General features: G+C 32.8%; 6 protein-coding genes across 8 annotated transcripts; 5 read left to right on the top strand and 1 right to left on the bottom strand.

Annotated features, from left to right (window-relative positions):
• The first annotated feature begins 1,340 nt into the window (after window positions 1-1,340).
• LOC141534117 (regucalcin-like) lies at window positions 1,341-2,523 on the top strand. Its single transcript, XM_074253254.1, has 3 exons — window positions 1,341-1,777; window positions 2,114-2,226; window positions 2,287-2,523. Exons 1-3 carry the CDS (start codon window positions 1,450-1,452, stop codon window positions 2,521-2,523), a joined length of 678 nt encoding a protein of 225 aa, XP_074109355.1. The 5' UTR covers window positions 1,341-1,449.
• Window positions 2,524-3,371: 848 nt separating this feature from the next.
• Window positions 3,372-5,191, top strand: LOC141534346 (regucalcin-like). Its single transcript, XM_074253659.1, has 5 exons — window positions 3,372-3,525; window positions 3,642-3,802; window positions 4,199-4,618; window positions 4,698-4,810; window positions 4,891-5,191. Coding segments are annotated over exons 1-5 (930 nt in total). The 5' UTR covers window positions 3,372-3,523; the 3' UTR covers window positions 5,125-5,191.
• On the bottom strand, window positions 5,179-19,608 carry LOC141534308 (calcineurin-binding protein cabin-1). Its single transcript, XM_074253588.1, has 5 exons — window positions 19,266-19,608; window positions 14,077-19,135; window positions 13,741-13,994; window positions 7,483-7,646; window positions 5,179-7,388 (listed from the first exon to the last, which is right to left on the bottom strand). The coding sequence occupies exons 1-5, from the start codon at window positions 19,347-19,349 to the stop codon at window positions 5,345-5,347; spliced, it is 7,605 nt and encodes a 2,534-aa protein (XP_074109689.1). The 5' UTR covers window positions 19,350-19,608; the 3' UTR covers window positions 5,179-5,344.
• Window positions 7,902-10,045, top strand: LOC141534342 (uncharacterized). 2 transcript variants are annotated; one of them, XM_074253654.1, is made up of 4 exons: window positions 7,902-8,117; window positions 8,217-8,472; window positions 8,543-8,971; window positions 9,601-10,045. In XM_074253654.1, exons 1-4 carry the CDS (start codon window positions 8,062-8,064, stop codon window positions 9,913-9,915), a joined length of 1,056 nt encoding a protein of 351 aa, XP_074109755.1. In that variant the 5' UTR covers window positions 7,902-8,061; the 3' UTR covers window positions 9,916-10,045. The 2 variants fall into 2 exon arrangements, with proteins under 2 accessions (XP_074109755.1, XP_074109756.1); XM_074253655.1 differs by having other exon boundaries at window positions 7,905-8,117; window positions 8,274-8,472.
• LOC141534345 (uncharacterized) lies at window positions 10,230-12,106 on the top strand. The gene is made up of 4 exons (XM_074253658.1): window positions 10,230-10,380; window positions 10,646-10,847; window positions 10,928-11,356; window positions 11,700-12,106. The coding sequence occupies exons 1-4, from the start codon at window positions 10,325-10,327 to the stop codon at window positions 12,012-12,014; spliced, it is 1,002 nt and encodes a 333-aa protein (XP_074109759.1). The 5' UTR covers window positions 10,230-10,324; the 3' UTR covers window positions 12,015-12,106.
• On the top strand, window positions 12,289-13,672 carry LOC141534361 (uncharacterized). 2 transcript variants are annotated; one of them, XM_074253681.1, is made up of 4 exons: window positions 12,289-12,510; window positions 12,583-12,778; window positions 12,848-13,262; window positions 13,334-13,672. In XM_074253681.1, the coding sequence occupies exons 1-3, from the start codon at window positions 12,455-12,457 to the stop codon at window positions 12,884-12,886; spliced, it is 291 nt and encodes a 96-aa protein (XP_074109782.1). In that variant the 5' UTR covers window positions 12,289-12,454; the 3' UTR covers window positions 12,887-13,262; window positions 13,334-13,672. The 2 variants fall into 2 exon arrangements, with proteins under 2 accessions (XP_074109782.1, XP_074109781.1); XM_074253680.1 differs by having other exon boundaries at window positions 12,834-13,262; window positions 13,334-13,667.
• Window positions 19,609-19,956: the final 348 nt, after the last annotated feature.

Genomic DNA, 19,956 nt, shown 5'->3' with positions numbered 1-19,956 from the left:
TCAAGCGGGTCTCGGTCATCCGGCATACGTAAAATAGATAAGTTCGTTAATATAAGGGATTAACCGTTTAATTTGCTCCGCATTTACATCGGTTTGAATCCATTAAGTTTAATTATTGTTCGGTCAGTTACGCACTTTTTCCTGCGGGAAACTGGAAAGACGTTAACCAAAAATTAAAGCCTAAAATTTAAATAATTAGTTCATAAGTGCTAAATAAAATTATCGTGAAAGTGTAACATCCCGATTGCTGCTGTTCTAATAAAAACAAACCACACGAATCTCGAGTCGTTCTTTACTGAGAAAGCAGCCCTTAATCATCCATTCCTGGCCCTCAAATTCAACATCCAGACTCGAGAGCGCTTCCAGCTGCCCTTCAAGGCCCGGATCAGTAAGGAACAAGCCATCTAAAGGTAAGTGAAAAATAATCTATTAAATCTAAGAAAATCAAATCTCTATAAAAATTCTCAGTCTCTTCAAAAGGCGTGGTATTTCGTCTCTCGAAAGCTCCCACAACAAATAATTTAACAACGAGAATTAAAACCCCTCGATGTGTATTCTTAAAAGTTAGTCCGATCCTCCACCGTAACTTCGCTACCGCATTTTTAACGCCTATGGATATAACACCTTGATCCGTGAAATAATCTTGGTCAAAAAAAAAATAGTAGTCAAGTCAATAACACTTAAAAAGAATGTTATTGTTTTTGACGATTCAAACGTTTTAAGATAAAATCATTTGCCTAATATAGTTAAATTTATCACCGACAAAAATTTTATTAGGTCATTTATACGGTAAGAATTTAATATATTTTTATTGTACGCTATCCCGTCGTAAAATTTATTTTATTTTCAAAAGTCATTCAAGCTTAATGCTTGTAATCACTTATAAAATACAGAATAAATTTCACATAAATTCAGTTAAATTTTTCAATTATAAAAAAATCAAGCGATGAAGACTATACTTATTATACTTATTACAATAACAATTTTTTCAAGTACTCAAACTGTATTTGGACAATCGTATGGTTTTACTGAATTTATATTTCAATTTTTTTTATTCAATCTCTTGAATTTGACAATTTAATTTTTTTATTTTATTAGCTCGGAAAAAATCAAAATTGAACATATTGCTGGGTCTTACACCGTTGCTGAAGGACCCCATTGGGATGAGGAAAGAAATCTTTTATATTTCGTTGATATTCCATATCAAAAGATATTGTGTTACAATCCTGCTACGCAAAACATAACTTACGCTTACTTGGGTAATTATAAAAATTATTTTAATATTTTTTAAGCAATTTTTTAAATGAAACAATTTTTTTTTAGATTGTGGTCCAGTTGGTTTCGCGATTCTACTTTCTGGAAGAAATAATACATTTATCGCAGGATGTAAAACATCAATAATCATAGTCTATTGGGATCCAAGTACTAACAACCCAAATCCTGAGTATCATGTCATATCGCAGGTTGATCAAGATATCAGCGATACAAGATTCAACGACGCAAAAGTCGACCCAAGAGGTCGACTTTGGGCCGGAACTATGGGTAAAAAAAAATGGAATTCCTCTTACAGATAAAGGTTCCATGTACAGAGTCAACCACGACGGCACCGTAGCAAAAATTATTGACCGAGTTGATATCAGTAATGATCTTGTGTGGAACCATTTCAACGATTCGTTTTACTTCATCGATAGTTTTGCGTACAAAATAGATGAATATAGTTACAATGTCAACTTTGGAGAAATAGGTGTAGTTCGTCTTATAAATAATAATAATTATTGTGAATTAATTTTCGACATAAGTCTAGACAAAATTATATTTCATTATCTTTAACATTAAATATTATATATTTTTACATAGAATAAAACTCTTTTATAGGTATCAGAAAAATACTGTTAATAGAGAACATTTTCAATAGAATTTATCTTATACTTTTTCATTTTTTTCTAGTCTACATTTAAATATTAATAAGTTTTGATTAAAAAAAAAAAAAAAAAAAAAAAAAAAATATCTTTGAATAATTTTATTCTATAAAGTCCAAAAAACGAGCTACAGTAAAAATTCATAAGTAATAATTAATAATATTATTTAAAATTAAAAAATTAAAATTTTCCAGCTAACAAGCACACAATGTTCGACTTGAAGAAAAATAATTTAACGGGAATTCCCGATGGTATGACTATTGACAAAGCAGGAAATCTTTGGGTGGCTAACCATGGTGGAGGATTGGTAAAAATAATACTTACTATTTATTTATTCTACTGTTCTCCAGCTTGTATTTTTGTTTAGGTACTTAAAATTGACCCTAAAACTGGGAGATTACTTCAATCAATAAAAATGCCGGTAACTCTTGTAACCAGCGTTGCTTTTGGTGGTCCAAATAAAGATATCCTCTACGTAACCACTGCCAAGGATAAATTGAACGCCACTCAATTGGCGAAGGAGCCTTTGGCAGGAAGCGTTTTTACTCTTCATAATCTCTGCGTTTCAGGATCTCCAATGCGTTCCTGTGTGATGAATTTTTAGATATATATTTATGAAATAAATTTAACTCACTTAAGTTTGTTAAATAAATTTTCATTTAATCTTGCCTTAATTTTATCAGTGAGTCAGTGATCTTTGACGCATGCGCACTTAATTATCTTTTTTAAATGATTAAAAATCAGGATTTAAACTGCAGTTAAGTCTTTTACTTTATCGTTTTTTTTTTTTATTTAACAAAAAAAAACTAGGCTGAGGTTACTGCAATTTTACTCTTGAAACTGTAAATTTAAATCTTGTCATTGATAGTTATCCTTATTCCATAATTTATTAATTAGCTGAAAACAAATAAAATATGTTAATTTTATGAAAATATAAATAAATACATTTAGATAAATAAAATATCTTACTTGAGTGGATTTAATTGTGAAATACTCGGTAAGAATGATTATTCAAATCAAACTTTCTCGTACGATATATAAACAACTTTCAATGTCATTCTCAGTTCATTAAAGATTTATAAATCAAGCAAACATAATAACTGTTCAATACAAAATACACCTAACAATAAATATAATTATTTTAAATTATAATTCTTGATTGTAACAATGAAAAAATTATTTTTATTTATTTGTTTGCTTCTAGCAGATATGACTCTTGGACAGTAAGTTTTTTTTTAATGAAAAACTAGTTATTATATAAATGTTCATATATATACGCCAGTTTTTTATCTTTTAAACTTTCAAGTGTGTTGATAGGTTTTAAAAAATCCATTTATCAATCTAAAAAAAAATTTGCATTATCTGAAAGAAACTCAAGTGTTGTTCAATCTGCACGTGACATGTTTCGACGTTCGGTCTTGCGATTGGTCTCCTGCAACGTTTTAATAACAGAAATAAGATGTAATTATCTGTAGTAGTCAGGTCATCGCTTATTAAGAAGCGAGTACAGTAGACTTTAGTTAAGCGTTGGGCGTTCTCACGTTCACATTCTTTTAAACTTTGTGAAATATTTTTTACTGTCAATTGAGTTATTGTTCTGAAAAATGTAATTTATTATTTTTTTTTTTTTTTAATTAACGAATAATTTTTGTAGATTAAATAGTGATAATGGAACTTGAGTTAAAATTTTTTAAATTTACTTACCCTCTGTATTTTTTTCAGGAGCCAAAAATTGAAAATAGAACAAATTGGGGGTAAGTATGATCTTTCAGAAGGTCCTCATTGGGATGAAGAAAAAAATCTGCTTTATTATGTTGATATTCCTCAGCAAAAAATTTACTGTTGGAATCCTGAAACAAAAAAAATTACTCATGCGTATTTAAGTAAATATGATCTTAATTTATATTTAAAAATTTTTATGATTCTGAAGTTGACAGAGATTTTTTTTTATTTTTATGATTTTATAAATTTGTACAAATGCAAATTTAAAAAAAATAAAAAAACAAAATTTTTTTATAAAAAATAAAAGAAAATTTTTAAATGTCTGCTAATTTCAGTATCATTAAAATTTTTATAAAAATAAAGTTAGCCGATTCCTAAAAATGTTTATAATTCTTTTTATTGAAAAAATTAAAAAAAAAAAAAAATTTTTTTTAAATATTTTTAAGTTCTAATTTGATTGATGAAAAAAAAAATCAAAAACATCAGCTAACTTTAGTATTATAAAATTTTTAAATAATAAAAAACTTTAGTAATAAAATAAATTATTTAAAACTTAGAGCATGGTCCAGTTGGTGTAGCAGTACCTGTTGCGGGTGTTGACAATACATTCATCGTCGGATGTGGAAGAGAATTAGTTCGCATGACTTGGGACCCTAGTACTGACAATCTAGACCCAGAAGTCAAGACTCTCACTAGGGTCGACATAGATCGTGATGACACTAGAATAAATGACGGCAAGGTAGACCCAAAAGGACGGTTCTGGGCAGGTACCATGGGCGAGAAGGACAACGTCATCACTCCGGAAAAGGGTTCTTTATACAGGTTCTCATTGGACGCAACTCCAACAAAATTAGTGAGTCCAGTCAGCATCAGCAACGGACTCGCTTGGAGCCACAGCAAAGATTCATTCTACTACATCGATAGTCCTTCTCTCGAAATCGTCGCCTATGATTACAACGATGACTCTGGAGACATCTGTAAGAATAAAAATATTGTCTATTATTTTACCCGTAATTACCGGCAATTATTTTATTAATAACTGATATTACCGCCCAGCCAACAAGCGTAAGGTATTTAATCTCAAGGAGATGAAAATTACCGGCTTCCCCGACGGAATGACTATTGATTCAGTTGGAAATCTGTGGGTCGCTGTTTACGATGGTGGAAAGGTTTTTAAATAATTTTAATTATTACTCTTGACTTACCTGTTGATTCATAATGACAGTACAATCTTTTTATTTGTCTTCAGGTACTTCAGATTGATCCGCGAACTGGAAGATTATTGCAAACCATCGAAATGCCGGCAACAAAAATTACCAGTGTTGCTTTTGGTGGCCCAAACAAAGACATTCTTTTTGTGACCAGCGCTAGCAAAGGATTGACCGATGTAGAGCTAAAAGATCAGCCTCTTGCAGGTTCGCTTTTTGCCGTTCATGGATTAGGTGTCACCGGGACAAAAATGCTTGCCAGTCGAGTTAAATAAGCGCAACTTTTTAATAATTATTAAATAAATAACTTTTCTATTTCTTCAATAAAATAATATAAATGTATGTTTATTAGAAAATTATTAAATAAATAATTTCACCTTGAAGTTTTTTTGATAAATCTAGTTAAAAAATGTACTTCATAATTTCATATATCACATTAAATATTTTACAAATTACAAGAAAAAATAGATACGTGATTGTTTAAAGTTTAAAAACTTAATCATCTAGAGTAATAATTTCAACGTTCTCATTAGCATGTTTATCGGGTTTAGACGTGGAACTGCTTGTTTTTCCTTGAGGAATACCGAATATTGAAACACTATCAGGAATATTGGTGCGAATATTATCCGCAGTCTTAGGTGGAATAACACTAACTGATAACGGAGGATTTTTATTGAAATCAGTTGATTTAGAATGAGCTTTAGACTGAGACTGTGCAATTATTTCCAAATGAGGTTGTTGTTGAAGTTGAGTGAGCATGTTGATAGTTTCGGCATTGCTGGCTTGTGCCAGCGAGTTAGGCATTGAGCTTGTTATTTCCATCGAGGATTTAGGTTTACTCGAGGTCTTGCGCACTGAGGGTTTAATTGAAGACTTGGAACTAGTTGACGTGTTCACTGGGTTGACAGAAATCCCGCTGAGCTCAGGTGGCAAGTAAGGAGCACCCATCAGAGCAGCAGGATTCCCCATATTTAACATAGTCGACAATTTATTTACAGCATGTTGTGCTGCTTTGCTGGATGTGCGAGGTTTTTTGACGGACAGAGCTGCCTGTTGAGCTTGTTTCTTCTGTAATTTGTGCTGCAAGGAAGTTCCACTTCGAGGAGCCAGCCCCATGGGAACTGGCGTAATATTTAACCCGGAGTTGCCCAAGTTTTGATGAGACGAGGGTATGTTCATTATACCCGACGGACTTGCACTCTTCAACGGAGAGACTGATAGCGATGAGCTGTGAGCAGGCTGTGGCTCAGTCAAGCTTTTAGATACACGAATCTGTGGTGCAGATACTTGCTTGGGAGGTGTTGTTTTTGGCTGCTGGATCACCGTTTGCTTCAAAAGTGAAACTTGACTGCTTGGCATTCCAGTTTTCAGCTGTGATAGTGGGATATTTTTAGTACTGATTACACTTAGGTCAGAATTTATTGATGAATGCTTAGTTTTAGTTTTTTGCTGCTGAGTGCCACTGCTGACAGCAGAAATAGAAACTCCGTGAGATAATTCTTTGGTAGAACTTGCAGTGGTAGTTTTGAAGGTTGATTGATTGTAGATTGTAGAATTAGTAGTAATTGCAGATCCAGCCTTAGCAGCACTGAGATTTAACAGTTGTTGAACTGTTAAATTACCGACACTATTGATAGATCCAAGATTGCTAGAACTGACAGAAGGAACAGAACCGATAGTAGTGTTTGATGTCATTGTGGGCACACTGCTGACATTAGGCAAGCTTGTAGGTATATTTCCGAACCCACCAAAAGGCATTGATTGAAGATTATTTTGATACTGTCGTAAAATATCTAAAGAGTTACCCATTTGATTTAAATTACTCAAATAATTAACTGCTGCTAATGAATCCATCATACTGGGATTGAGCCCCGAAGATAACATCGACATCATTGCGTTTGATTCAAGAAGTGGATTCATGAAGAATGGATTCATCAGCGGTTGATTATTAGTACCAAGATAATTTTGATATCTTTTGCTGGCGTTATTACAATACGAGTTCATTAAATTCGGATAATTTTTATTGACATTCGGTGGACGACCGCGGGGTCTGCCAGTTCCTGGATTTTTATAGGGTTTACGCTGCTGATAAGTTTGCGGAGAGGTCGGAAACGGTTGAGACTGTGTCACCGCTGTCGTCGAAGGCGCAGTTGTGACTGCCGGCGGAGGAATACTCTGAACTTGTTGGGACGTTTGACTAGCAGTCAATTTAGACTTGTTAGCATTTTGCTGGTGGCAGAAGCGCATCGCGTCCTCCAGAAGATTACCTACTGAAGATTTCATGTCTCTGTAGGTTTTGTAAGTGTCAACGAGCAACGTAGCAAAAGCTTGCATCTCTTTGGACTGGAAGTTCTTGGATACTTGTTGATAAATCTTATAAACATCCAATAGTACCCGGGTCCTGGAGTCCGTTCGATCAGGTAGGGCGTTATCTGGGCTCGGAGGACCCATAGACTGTACACGTGTTCGCAGTGACTGCAAACAAAGCGTAAACGCTTGTCGAGACAGCTGCTCGCGCTCTGAATCTCGCACATATTTCCTGTTAAAAAAAAATATTATAGATTAGAATAGATAAAAATATATCATCGCTATCTTATCTAATAGTTTAAATAATAAATAACAAATGTACGAACTTATCAGCGTCGGGAATTTTTCGCAACTGGATACACAGTTCCATTAGCATACAGCTGTCATTGGTTTCTTTGAGAACCTGCATCAATAAATGGACACATCTTGACATATGCGATGCAAAACTTCCTGGTCGATCTATTTCATCATTTGGAATTCTCCAGACTCCCTGAAAAAAATTAAATTTATTATTTTTTATCAGTTATTATTATTCTTTATAATAAAATTAAGATTAAAATTTTTTTTAAATATTAATTCAATAGTTTTTAACATAAAGTATCGATATGTCTCCAATTACTGTTAAATAAATAATTATTATTATTTAATATCTTTAATTTTTACAAAGAATAATTGTATAGATAAGCAAGCAGGGTTATGCTAGTTGGTGTAACACTAAAGTGGTCGGAATTGTACTTAAGTGAATCACAAGATAAGCAGTATATATGACTATCTATATATACATACATTGAAAGAAAATAAATAAATAAAAGATCAAATTCTTTAGAGTAGTGTCAAGATAGTAAGAAGTTACTTGAGAAAAAAATCTTTATTGTTTGCTTAGCTAAGCAAGCGAGTCTAATACTATGAAAAAATTAATTCTAATTCTACTGGTTGTTGTTATAATTACAGTTTTAGCAGGGTAAGTATAAATTATACTATCAAAAGTATATAAATGATTGGAGAAATTGATTTGATAAAGATGTATGTGTTTTGGTTTATGTGATAAATTGTATTACAGCTGTCTGTGTTATTTAATGCTAAAAAAAATTGATTATAAATATAATGATTACGTTAGCGCATACTCTGAGAAACTAGTGATTGACACGGACCCAGGAGCTGATGATGCGGCAGCTATTTTGCTTATTTTATCAATGAGCGCAAGAAATTACACAAATTATGAGGTTGTCGGGATAACGTGTGTTTATGGAAACACTTTTGAAGAATTTGCCGAGAAAAATGTCCTAAAAATCCTTACAGTCGCCAATTTACCTGACGTAATATTTTAGCATTGATTGAAAATTAATTCAAGGCTTTAAAAATTACTACAAAAAATTTTTTTTTCAGATTCCCGTATATGGAGGAGCACAGAAGCCTTTGCTGAGCAATTTTATCGCCGACAATTACTTTGGCGAGGATGGTTTTGGTGATTTTGAATTCCGGGATGAAATTCTTGGTGAAGTAGATCGGTCTATTCACGCAGCAGTGGCTTTAGTAAAGCTAGCTCGAAATTATCCCGGGGAATTGAGCGTTATAGCTCTCGGGCCGTTGACTAACATTGCAATTGCAATGACTTTGGACCGAGAGTTCGCTAAAAATGTAAAAAGATTCTTCATCATGGGCGGAAGTGTTTCGGGTGTTGGAAATAAATCTCCAGGAGTTGAATTTAATTTCGGAGCTGATCCTGAGAGTAACCACGTCGTTATAAGTGCTTCCAAAAGTGCGCCGCATCTTCTCTTGCCGTGGGAGACAATTTTTGGATCAAACATTACTAAGGTACCTTCTTTTTGATTTACTAAAAAAATCTAAAACGTTACCATAAACTACCTAATGAATTAAAAACACAAAATTCACAAAAAAAAAAAATTAACAAATTTATTAGAAATTTGAATTGTTAAAAAATTTTGGTCTTATTCATGTTTTTGAGATGACTATATAATAATTTTTGCTATTAAATTTGTAATTTTGTTCGTTTCATTTCTATTAATATTTTCTTGATTTGATAAATGTATGTGTAATTTTTGTATTTTATTTTTTTTTGCACAGAAAAAAAAATGTTGTTGAATCAAGTATATAATTTTGAAGAACTTAATTTTCTTGATATGAGTAGAAAAATTCTTGAACTAATAAATTTTTCTTGATTTAAGTAAATTTTATTTGATTCAAGAATTTTTCGTCTTGATTCAAGACAATTACCCTCTTTAAAATTATTTTCTTGGTTGAAAAATTTTTCTAGCTGATTTTTAATGTACTATTATCTGTGTTTTTTTCTACACAGTTAAGTTTGTTCTTTTGAACACAATTGACCTAAAACAAAACATTATTAACTTCACAGATCTCAACACAAAATGTATGGGTATACCCAGAAGTAAATAAATAAATTATATTATTTTTTAATTTTCAAGGAATGGAGAACCAAAGAGCTTGGATTGATCAATTCAAGCTTTGTAGAATTTTTGAACAAAGTTGAATCAAAAGTTTTGGGCTATGACTTCCCAGGATGGAACCCAGCAGACGCTCTGATGGCTGCTGTGATGCTTCGCCCGAATTTGGTGAAAAAATCAACCACGGTCCACGTAGCTCCTATTATTGATGGCTCTGCCAGGGGATCATTGCTGATCGACTATGCAAACTTAACAGGAAAGCCCGGGAATGTGGAAATAATCCAAGAAGTAAACACTGAGGAATTCAAACAGATGCTTAAAGAATTTTTATCATAACATACTTTGCAGCTAATTAATTAAATATAAGATCGTTAATTGATTAATTATAAGAGCGTTATAAACCTGGTGACCTCGTTGTATCTCTACAAGGATCGGTTGATAATAAATGTGCGATTATATTTTATAATTCTCTCTATTTGATATTTAAACTCTTTCTGCCATTGAGCGTTTCCTGATAAATAAGTAATTAATGTTTGATTGTTAATTGATTTTCATTGTTTGGCAAAGATAACCCAGGTAATGTTGTTCTCAGGCTACTAGACGGAAAGTTAAACGTTATTGATAAAACGGAACTCATTACAAAGTCATAATTTTATTTTTTTGTTGATAACTCGAAAACAGACATGAGTTGAGTTTATAAGACGGAAAATTCAATTAAATATTTCATTGCTAGAAAATCTGAGCTATGAGCGCGTCAATAGTGCTTTTAGTGTCTGGAATCGTGCTAAGTTCTACAACAAAGTAAGTGTTAGTACACAAAAAAAAAGAAAAAATTAATTTGAATCAAGTAAATAATTTTGAAGAACTTTATCTTCTTAATTTGAGTAGAAAAATTCTTAAACTAAGAAACTTTTTTTAGTTTAAGTAAATTTTACTTGATTCAAAAATTATTTCTTGATTCAAATTCTTCAAAATTATTTTCTTGATTCAAGAATTTTTTTTTCAGTGTAAAAATCATTAATTATAACTTGAATAAATTAATGTTTTAATTAAAAAAAATTTTTAGTTCAATTAGTGTGTACTCTGAGAAACTAGTGATTGATACAGACGCTGGTGGCGATGATGCAGCAGCGATCTTACTGGTTTTATCTGCAAGAAGAGATACTAATTATGAAGTCGTTGGGATAACTTGCACTTATGGAAATACTGAGGAAGAAAACGTTGAAAAAAATGTCTTGAAAACTCTCACAGTTGCTAATTCATCCGATGTAAGTGAAGTTTTTAACTTTTGAGTGTTTTTTTTTATTGGAAAATACTTATTAGTGATTGTTGCAAATTTTTTCTTCAGATTCCGGTTTATAGAGGAGCGAAGAAACCTCTAATGAGCAACTTCACATCGGATAAGTATTTTGGCGAGGATGGTTTTGGTGATTTTGATTTCAAAGAAGATATCAAAGGTGAAATTGATCCGACTAGTCATTCGGCGGAAGCTTTAGTTCATTTTGCGCGAAAGTATCCAGGAGAACTGAATGTACTTGCTATCGGCCCGTTGACTAATATCGCACTGGCAATATCACTTGATCCGAATTTTATTAACAATTTAAAAAGATTGTATATTATGGGAGGAAGTATAGAGGGAAGGGGCAATAAATCTCCGGGAGTTGAATATAATTTTGGAACTGATCCCGAGAGCGATTTTATTGTTCTAAATGTTACTATGAAAAGACCAAGTATGCTGTTTCCTTGGGAAACAATTCTTAAAGCAAAAATTCCAAAGGTATTGAATTTTTTTTTTTTTTTTTTTTTATATGATAGTGAAATCTAAAAAAAAATTTTTTTAATTTCTTTAAAAATTCTTTGTGTAAAATTAAAAAAAAATTTTTTTACTAAAATTATATAAGATTAAATTTAAAAGTCTTGACTATTTTTTAATTTTTTTATAACAAATTTTTTTTTTTTAATTATTTCAACAAAATTGCATTTAAAATTAAAAAAAAATTTTTTTTTGCCATAATTTATTTGTTAAAAAAATTCTTAAAGATCGGTTACATTAATTTTCATTAAAATTATTTAACGTTTATATTTTATAATAAGAATAAATAAAAATTTGAATTTTTCAGGAATGGAGACTCAAAAAACTCGGCTTACTAAATTCAGCTATCACAAATTTTTTGAACAAAGCTGAGAAGAAAACTTTTTCAACCGAATCTCTAATTTGGCAACCATCAGACGCAATGACAGCTGCTGTAATGCTCTGGCCGTCTTTAGCAAAGAAAATGATTAATATTAATGTGACACCTGTTACTGATGGAATAGCTAGAGGGGCCATGCTGATAGATTATGCCCAAAAAAGCGGGAAGCCCAAGAATGTCGAAATCATTCAACAATTTGACGCCGAAGAATTTCAACGATTGCTTATAAATTATTTTAAATAAAGAATCTTGATCTCCAATATTAATCAGCTTTTAAGTTAAAATTAAGCTTTTTTAAACACTTTTTTGTATTGCAATTAAATAAAGAACGTTAGTTTCATGAGTATAAATAATAATGTTTAATTTCAAGTTATGTAATACTTTAACAGTTGAGACCATTGACAATTAATAATTAATAGATGTAAATTTACTTTTGATTAATTAAGAATTCTTTAAAAGGAAAAATTTAATTATGTAAGCTTTTCGTGAGGCTTAATAATAAACGTCATAAAAACCCGGATAATCATTGTAATAAAAACGTGTATTATCTATTTTGTAGAATCTGAAGCTTACCACGTGACGTTCACTCCTACTACTAATAAAAATAATAAAATACTATTTGAGAATCGTCAAAATTTAAGTGGGCTCAGTCTTGCAATAGACTGCTAGATAAAATTCCAACCATGAATAAATTCATTATCTGTTCAATATTTTTACCATTACTAGGACTTTTAACAAAGTAAGTACAGTTAAAATCTAAATATTATTTTTATAATTAATTATTTATACAATAAAAGATATATTGCGATAGCGTACGCTCGAAGAAATTAATAATTGATACGGATGGAGGACCTGACGATTCAGCAGCTATTCTCTTGATTTTATCTGCTTGCGCAAACAATGATACTAATTATGAGGTCATTGGAATCACGTGTGTGTACGGAAATACTTATGAGGAGAATGTTGAACAAAATGTTCTTAAAACTCTCACTCTCGCCAAATTCCACGTAAGGATATTCTGTAATTTTTTTAATTATTAATACTAACAGAAAATTATTTAAGATTCCCGTCTATAGAGGAGCAAAGAAGCCTTTGGTAGGCGAATTCAAGTTTGATGATTATTTTGGTAACGATGGATTCGGTGATTTCAAATTTGATTAAGAAATCCGTGGTCATGTTGATCGATCTGCTCACGCAGCATTAATTTTAATTGACTTGGCAAAAAAGTATCCTGGTGAATTGGACATACTTGTTCTGGGTCCATTAACAAACATTGCAATTGCAGTAACTCTGGATTCTAATTTTATGAATAACATCAACAGGCTGTATATTATGGGCGGATATATAGGAGGGAAAAAAAAACCTCTTGTTACTGATTATAACTTTGGAAATGATCCTGACAGTAATTATATTGTTTTAAATTCCCCAAAGTCTGGAAAAATTAATCTTCTGTATCCTAAAGAGACAGTTTTTAAAGCCGCAGTTTCCAAGGTTTGATTTTACAAATATTTTTTTAAATATTTCAATAAAACAGTATAATTAAATCTTTTTTTTTTTTTAAGGAATGGAGAGTGAATGTATTAGGAGCGATAAATTCACGGATTGTAAGTTTTCTCAACAAAGCCGAGGTTAAAGATTTGAATCGTCAATCTTCAACTTGGAGACCTGCTGACGTAATGGTAGCAGCAGTGATGCTCTGGCCAGAGTTAATAACAGATGCAGTAAAAATGAACGCATTACCTATCACCGCTGGGAAGACTAGAGGAGCTTTGATGATTGATCACGATGAAGTGTCAAAAAAACCGAAGAATGTTGAATTTGTTAAAAATATTGACGTTAATAAATTTAAATGTAAGCTATTACATTATTTCTCATAGAATTAAATGTCAACATTCTTTTTGTATTTTTGCTTTAAAAAAAAAAAAAAAAAAAAAAAAAAAAAATGAATATTAAATTAATAAAAACTCACATTAAAAAAGTTGGTCGATTTTCTATCAGCAAAAAGTCCTTGAAAAGTAAGATCAGCATAATATTGACATTTATATGTACTCAGTAGAAGATCACGACATTTGTCGTTGTCTTTAGCAACCTTGTGGTTGAAGAAGAAATGACAAAGACGGTAGATAGACTTGTAATGTTCGGGAAATCGTAAGACACACTGTTCTAGTCCAGCTAGACAGTATGAAATTAGCTTGGCGACTTCTCCTTCCGAATAATACTCTTCTGAAATAAAAAAAAAAAAATTAATTAATAAAAATCATTTGTAAAAAATTTTTATTAATAAATAAATAAATAAAATAGTAACCTTTTTTATCAACAGGACTAGGAGTGCGTTTTTTCTTCTCAGTATCACTATCGCTGGATTCAGAATCGCTGTCACTAGAGCTGTCACTACTGGAACTATCATCACTACTGCTACTAGACTCATCGCTGCTGCTATAACTCGAATTATTTGTTTCTGCTGTACTAGAAGTTAACGTACTAGTAGTACTTTCTTGCGAAGCACGCCGACTCAACGTCGTTTCTTCTTTTGTCGAGCTAGCTTCATTTTTTTTCTTTTCATCAGCTTTGTCTTTATCTTCAAAATCAAAAGTAGCAAAAGGGATATTACTCGTCTCCCATTTGCCATCGTTTTTATTAGCATCTCCATGATTGCTATAGATTGGCAAATTAGTAGAACTAGATTCTTCTGCTTGGGCATTTTTTTTTTTACTATCTTCCTCAGACCTCTTCTCCATAGCACGTGTCTTTTCATACTCATTGCGGGTTTTTGAAGTTCTTGCACAATCACTTTCATCGCTAGATATTACCATGACTTCATCAGCATCTTTTTGGTTCGATTCATTCTGCAAGTCAATTTCACAAACTTTATCAATAATACCGTCAACAGTTTCTACAACTCCAGCCCACAATTGCAGATGTGATTCTTCATTTAGTTTCAATTTTTTAGATGGTTCATCGCTTACTGATTCACGCGGTCTTTTTTTATCATTTTTCAATTTACTTGTTTCAGAGCTTTTTTCAATAACAGCAATTTCCTCAACACTATTCTGTCGTTTTTCTAAATTCGTCCGACTTTTAGGCACGACTTCTGTCGTGTTTTCAGTCGAATTTTTAACAGGAATTTTATAATCAGTATCATTTGAATTTGACTCATCTCTTCTTTTCTTCTTATTTAATTCAGAAGGAAACTGCATGAATGGTCCGCTAGCGCAATCCAACAAATGTTTCCAAAATAAATCACCTAATGATTTCTTAAGCGGCTTACCTTCAAACAGCTCCAGATGCTTCAAAATACTTGCATGTATTCGATAATGCACTTCCAAAGCTTCGATGGACAAATAGTGAGCATTTTTATGGCTAATTTTTTTGGGATAGTAAGCATTATTCTTGTGCAATAACTCGCTGGCCTGGCCGTAGTGATTTAAAAATATTGGAGGATCATGATTTTTCTTTTCGGCTATTTTAGCAAGCATGTAATGGTACAACCACCTTTCGTCTTGCATCTGTGCAGCATCATCGATGTTCGCCAAGTAAATATTATTCGCTGAATTGAAACAATTAGCAGCAATATCTAACGTGTCTTCCTTTCTTTTTTCAATAATCTCAAACTTTTCCATGCTAAGATTAGACTCCTGCTTGAGTAACCGCGAACAAAATGAATGAACCATGTAGACAAAGTTTCCATACTCAATCCAGATGACACTGTGACCTGGTTTTATCTCGACGGCTTTTTGGTAACAACACTGGGCGATTTTCGCTTGCCATAATAATTTGGTGATATCTGAAAGGGGCTTACAATTATTTAAAGTTGTTCCCATAAGAGTACTTACAGACATAGCGAGAGCAACCCAAGAGTTAAAGGCTTTCGGATGAAGACAAACGTCCATTGAGTAATACTTGGTAGCAGACAACCAATTGTTGTTTTTAAATGAATAATCACCAAGAAGATAGTACAAAGGATCTATTTTATATGGCAGTGGTTTTTTAACTTTTGGCATTTCATCTATTTCACCAATGATATAAGAATTTATTTCATCAACTATTCCACTTGGATCGTGTTCCTTTGGAACCAGTGAATTTATTTTTTTGAAAAGAATTTTAGTATCAGCGCTGATTGACATAGCTCGAGGAGTGTCGAACTCCGGCAAGACATCTGGCTTGTAGAATTCAAAAAGTAATTGAGCAATGTCCCATGTCAGTGGAATTTGTGGCACTCCATGATCTTCAAGATGTTTCGGTTTTGTTTTGTTGGCTCTGTTAGGGTGTCCATACAGACACCAGAATATTTTTTCCAGATGTTTAGTGATTTTTTCCCTCACCGCAGTGTATCGTGAGCTACACATTCTGGGTACGACTGTTTTTATCGTAAAAATTAGCAGCTTAGCTTCGTTTATACAGCACCAGGAATGACGACCAAGGAAGTCGTGACCTACAAAGAGCAACATGATCGGCGCAGGAATGTCCTTGTCTTCGTCATCAGAGTCAGACTCAGCATCATCAGCAGCTTTAGCTTTTGAACTGTACCGAGATTTGGCTCGCTCGCGGTCATCTTCGTACTGAAGAATGTGATGGAGTATAATCCAAGGCGTGACAGACTCCACGGGCATCTCTACTGCTGTGTCCGGAACATCTAACTGATGACAAAGGATCTGGACCGATGTTTGAACAAGCCTGGTAATTTTGCTCTCAGATAAATGTCTCACAACTGATGATCCGACCATGTCAATACAAGATTCTAATTTTTCCAAGCAGTTCAGCACACTGGACACCCATTTTTTCTGATCAGCTTCATCAGAAGTAGTGTTATAACACTGCCAAGCTTCATGCAGACAAATTTCAGCCCACACGAAACAATCTTCGTACTGCTCCAATTGCCACAAGCTTTCCAGCAACATCGACAGCTGCTTTTTACGGTCGATATTTAATTTTACATTGGTCAATGAATCATTTTGCTGCTTGGCAAACTTGAAGGTGTCCTTGAGCACAAGAGACAGCTCATAAAATTTTTTATCTTCGTGAAGTTTTTGGACTTTGCCAAGTTTCTGCCCACGCTCTATTGACGTTAACTTCTTCTGGACTACGGCCATGTCAATACGAGAATTATGTTTACAGTTTGGTAACTTAACTAATAACGCTGGAAAATGCTGCTTGAATTCCTCCATATCGTGAAGAAGAATTTCCAAGCTTTTAATCGCTATGTCTGTGTCGCCTTGGCATAAAAAAATACTCGCCTTCACCCATAATACTCGCAATAAAAATATTAAATTCTCTTCATTCAATAAACTATCACGGACACTTGCAAAAATAATGTATCCTAGTTCTTCAGACGGGATCCCAGTGCCGAATTTATCGATCGTCGCAGACGGCAAAATTTCTGGCTTATTGTCCAACCATTTATCAGTATGTAATTCGCTGAATAACAATGTCATTTCGGCGTCGTACTTCAAGATTGAATCTTCCTCAGAAGAATCACCGAAAGGCGAAGAATGCGGAATATGTTCTCGCGTAAACAAATAAGCTTGCTGATAAATTTCAGTTAGTTCTTTCGGCCACTCGTGGTTCCACTTAGTACTTAAAAATTCCGTATACCTGGCAATTATTATCATCAAGTTGCTTTTACCACTGTGCTGATTAATAAAATCAATAACTTGATTTTTTTCATTCTCCGTTCCAAAGTATTTCTGAATTGGAGAATCCGGAGATGGAACTGGACTCGAACTTTTACTTTCTTCATTATTCTCGTTTTCTTTATGCGCAAACAGTTGATACAAGTCCATAGTGTCCATAGAATCATCCATGGTTTTGGTAGGATCATCTCGAATTATTTTAGCGGTGTCAGGCAACAAAGTTAGCGGAAATATTCTTCGTACCATTTCTTCAAGCTGAAGGTCATCTCTCTCAGCTTCTCTTCTATTGGAACCGCGGACTCGAGCAGACCTTCTCATACTGCTGCTGCTCCAAGCCCACTGCTGCAAGAAGCACAAAGAACTTCTTCGTCTTTTTTTTACTTTCTGTTGTTCCTCTTTACCCTCAGTTTTTTCACTGGGTTTATCTGACTTGGATGATTTATCATTTGATTTTTCTGTCAACTTGCCGTCACTTTTCTCAGCTGATTCAGCTTTGGGATCGCTCTTATCCTGTACCTCTTCAACAGATTTTTCAGTATTGTCATTAGGACTTTCATTGGACTTAATAATTTCCACTTCATCGTAAACTGTACTGTTGAGAAATTCTACGCCTTCTGGAATTTTATGCTCGCTTTGATCTAGCTGCTCGATATCAGACTCCAATTTCAACGGATCTTCATCTTCAATAATATGAACATCACTGGAGCTTGATTTCTCATCATCACCATCGACATCCATTTCGCTGTCCAGTTTAATCTCCGGGACCTCTTGATCTTCTTCAATCTCTGCAGAGTCTCGGTGATCCGTTTTCTCAACATCAGTAACGCTTTCCAATTCAGAGCTAATATCTACAGTCATTTCTTTGGTTTCCCTTTTTTCTTCTTCAGCATTTTTAATTACCAACACTTCCACTTCATTTTGAACATCTAATTTTATTTTACTGATGAAATTCAAATTATTATCGCTCATATACTTGTGCATTTCTACAAGACTCTCTCCCAAGTCTAGCCAGGAGTGATTTTTCAGAGGTCTGTGAAGGGAGAGATCTGGCAATGGTTTGAATTCAAATTCCGGCCTGCAAAATTCTACCCACCTAGCAGCGATTTCTTTCGCCTCAGCAATTAACTTATCGCCAATAATCCTATCAAATTCAGTGTCCAGCGGCGGATCCAGCGCCCAGTCGACATTGAATAGCTTATAACTTTCCTGAAAATATGGGACTTCTCTGTATATTTGCTCACGAAAAGCCAGACCTTTAATGTAACTGGGATCTCTTCCCAAAGCCATAGATATGTACAGTAGGCAGTTCATATAATCTGGTATTGCGTACATTGCAGTGATAATATTATCCAAACAAGGCCAATGATTGGGATTACACGTAAGCCCTTGCTTAAACGCTGAGCAAGCAAACTCTAAGTTAGATGTTTTCATCGCTATCGTACCCATACAACACCATAACATTACATCACTGGCGTCGAGATTAGCAGCTTCCCAGTAATTATTAATAGCTTCTTCATAATTTTCCATTTGGTTGTAAATTGCTCCGATATTTTTATAGCAGCAATATTTTAAAGACAACATTGGCCGTGCTCGTCCATCAGGAATTTCAGGTTTCGCCACCTGGTCAAGTAGCTCAGTCTCCAACAAATCTTTAAATATAGTCAAGGCATCTTCTATCTTATTTTCTTTTCGCAGCTCTAATCCTTTATTGTACTCCGATAAAGCGATTTGTTCCTTAAAAAAAAAAAAAAAAAAAAAAAAAAAAAAAAACGAGTAATTATATTTTAATACCGGCTCAATGTTGCCGACTAGGTTATGCTAGATAAAAAAAATTTATTTATCCATAAAAAACTTAAAATCTTACCTGAGCTTCTTTAGTAATTGTTGGTGTATTTTCTTCATCACTCTCCTCACTGGACTCCTCATTCAAAGCCGATATTTTCATCATTTTTATTTATTTTATCTAATTTATTCTAATTTAAAAAATAGTACACAACGTCATTTAATTGTTCTAACTTCTTATCTTATAGTAACACACACATTTTTTATATATTAGCTTATATTTTTAGAACTATAAATAATTACTTATTATTATTTTGACATTACAAAAAAAAAATGTATACTAATTACAATTACTACATCAAATAAATTACAAAAAAACACAGTTACCGCGTTCAAAACAAAACAACACTTCGTACACTTACATATGTTGGAACTTCAATAAAAATAACAAATGTAATTATAATAATAAGAAAGATAATTATTGTAATTTAGAAGAAAACTGTTCTACCAATGCTTCAAAAAATTTTTTCTTATTTTTTTTTAATTATATCTTCAATTATTTTTAACAATATGTATTTTATTTATTAATTTTTAAATCTGTCAAAATTCACGTGTCATCACTAAATTTATCAAATTGATTTTTTTTATCAAATTATATTTTAAAAATTTTCTTTAAATAATATTTACTCAACAATTTACAATTACACCTGCTCAATAATAGAAAATTTATTAATTATTTACAATTAAAAATACAATTTTTTTATTACTCATTT

This window comes from Cotesia typhae, unplaced genomic scaffold (assembly GCF_013202065.1).
Source record: "Cotesia typhae breed Kobodo isofemale line unplaced genomic scaffold, CoteBio_Ctyphae scaffold_13, whole genome shotgun sequence".
NCBI lineage: Eukaryota > Metazoa > Arthropoda > Insecta > Hymenoptera > Braconidae > Cotesia > Cotesia typhae.
Note: the sequence above shows the minus strand (reverse complement) of the source record. Positions and strands in the feature narration are given on the sequence as shown.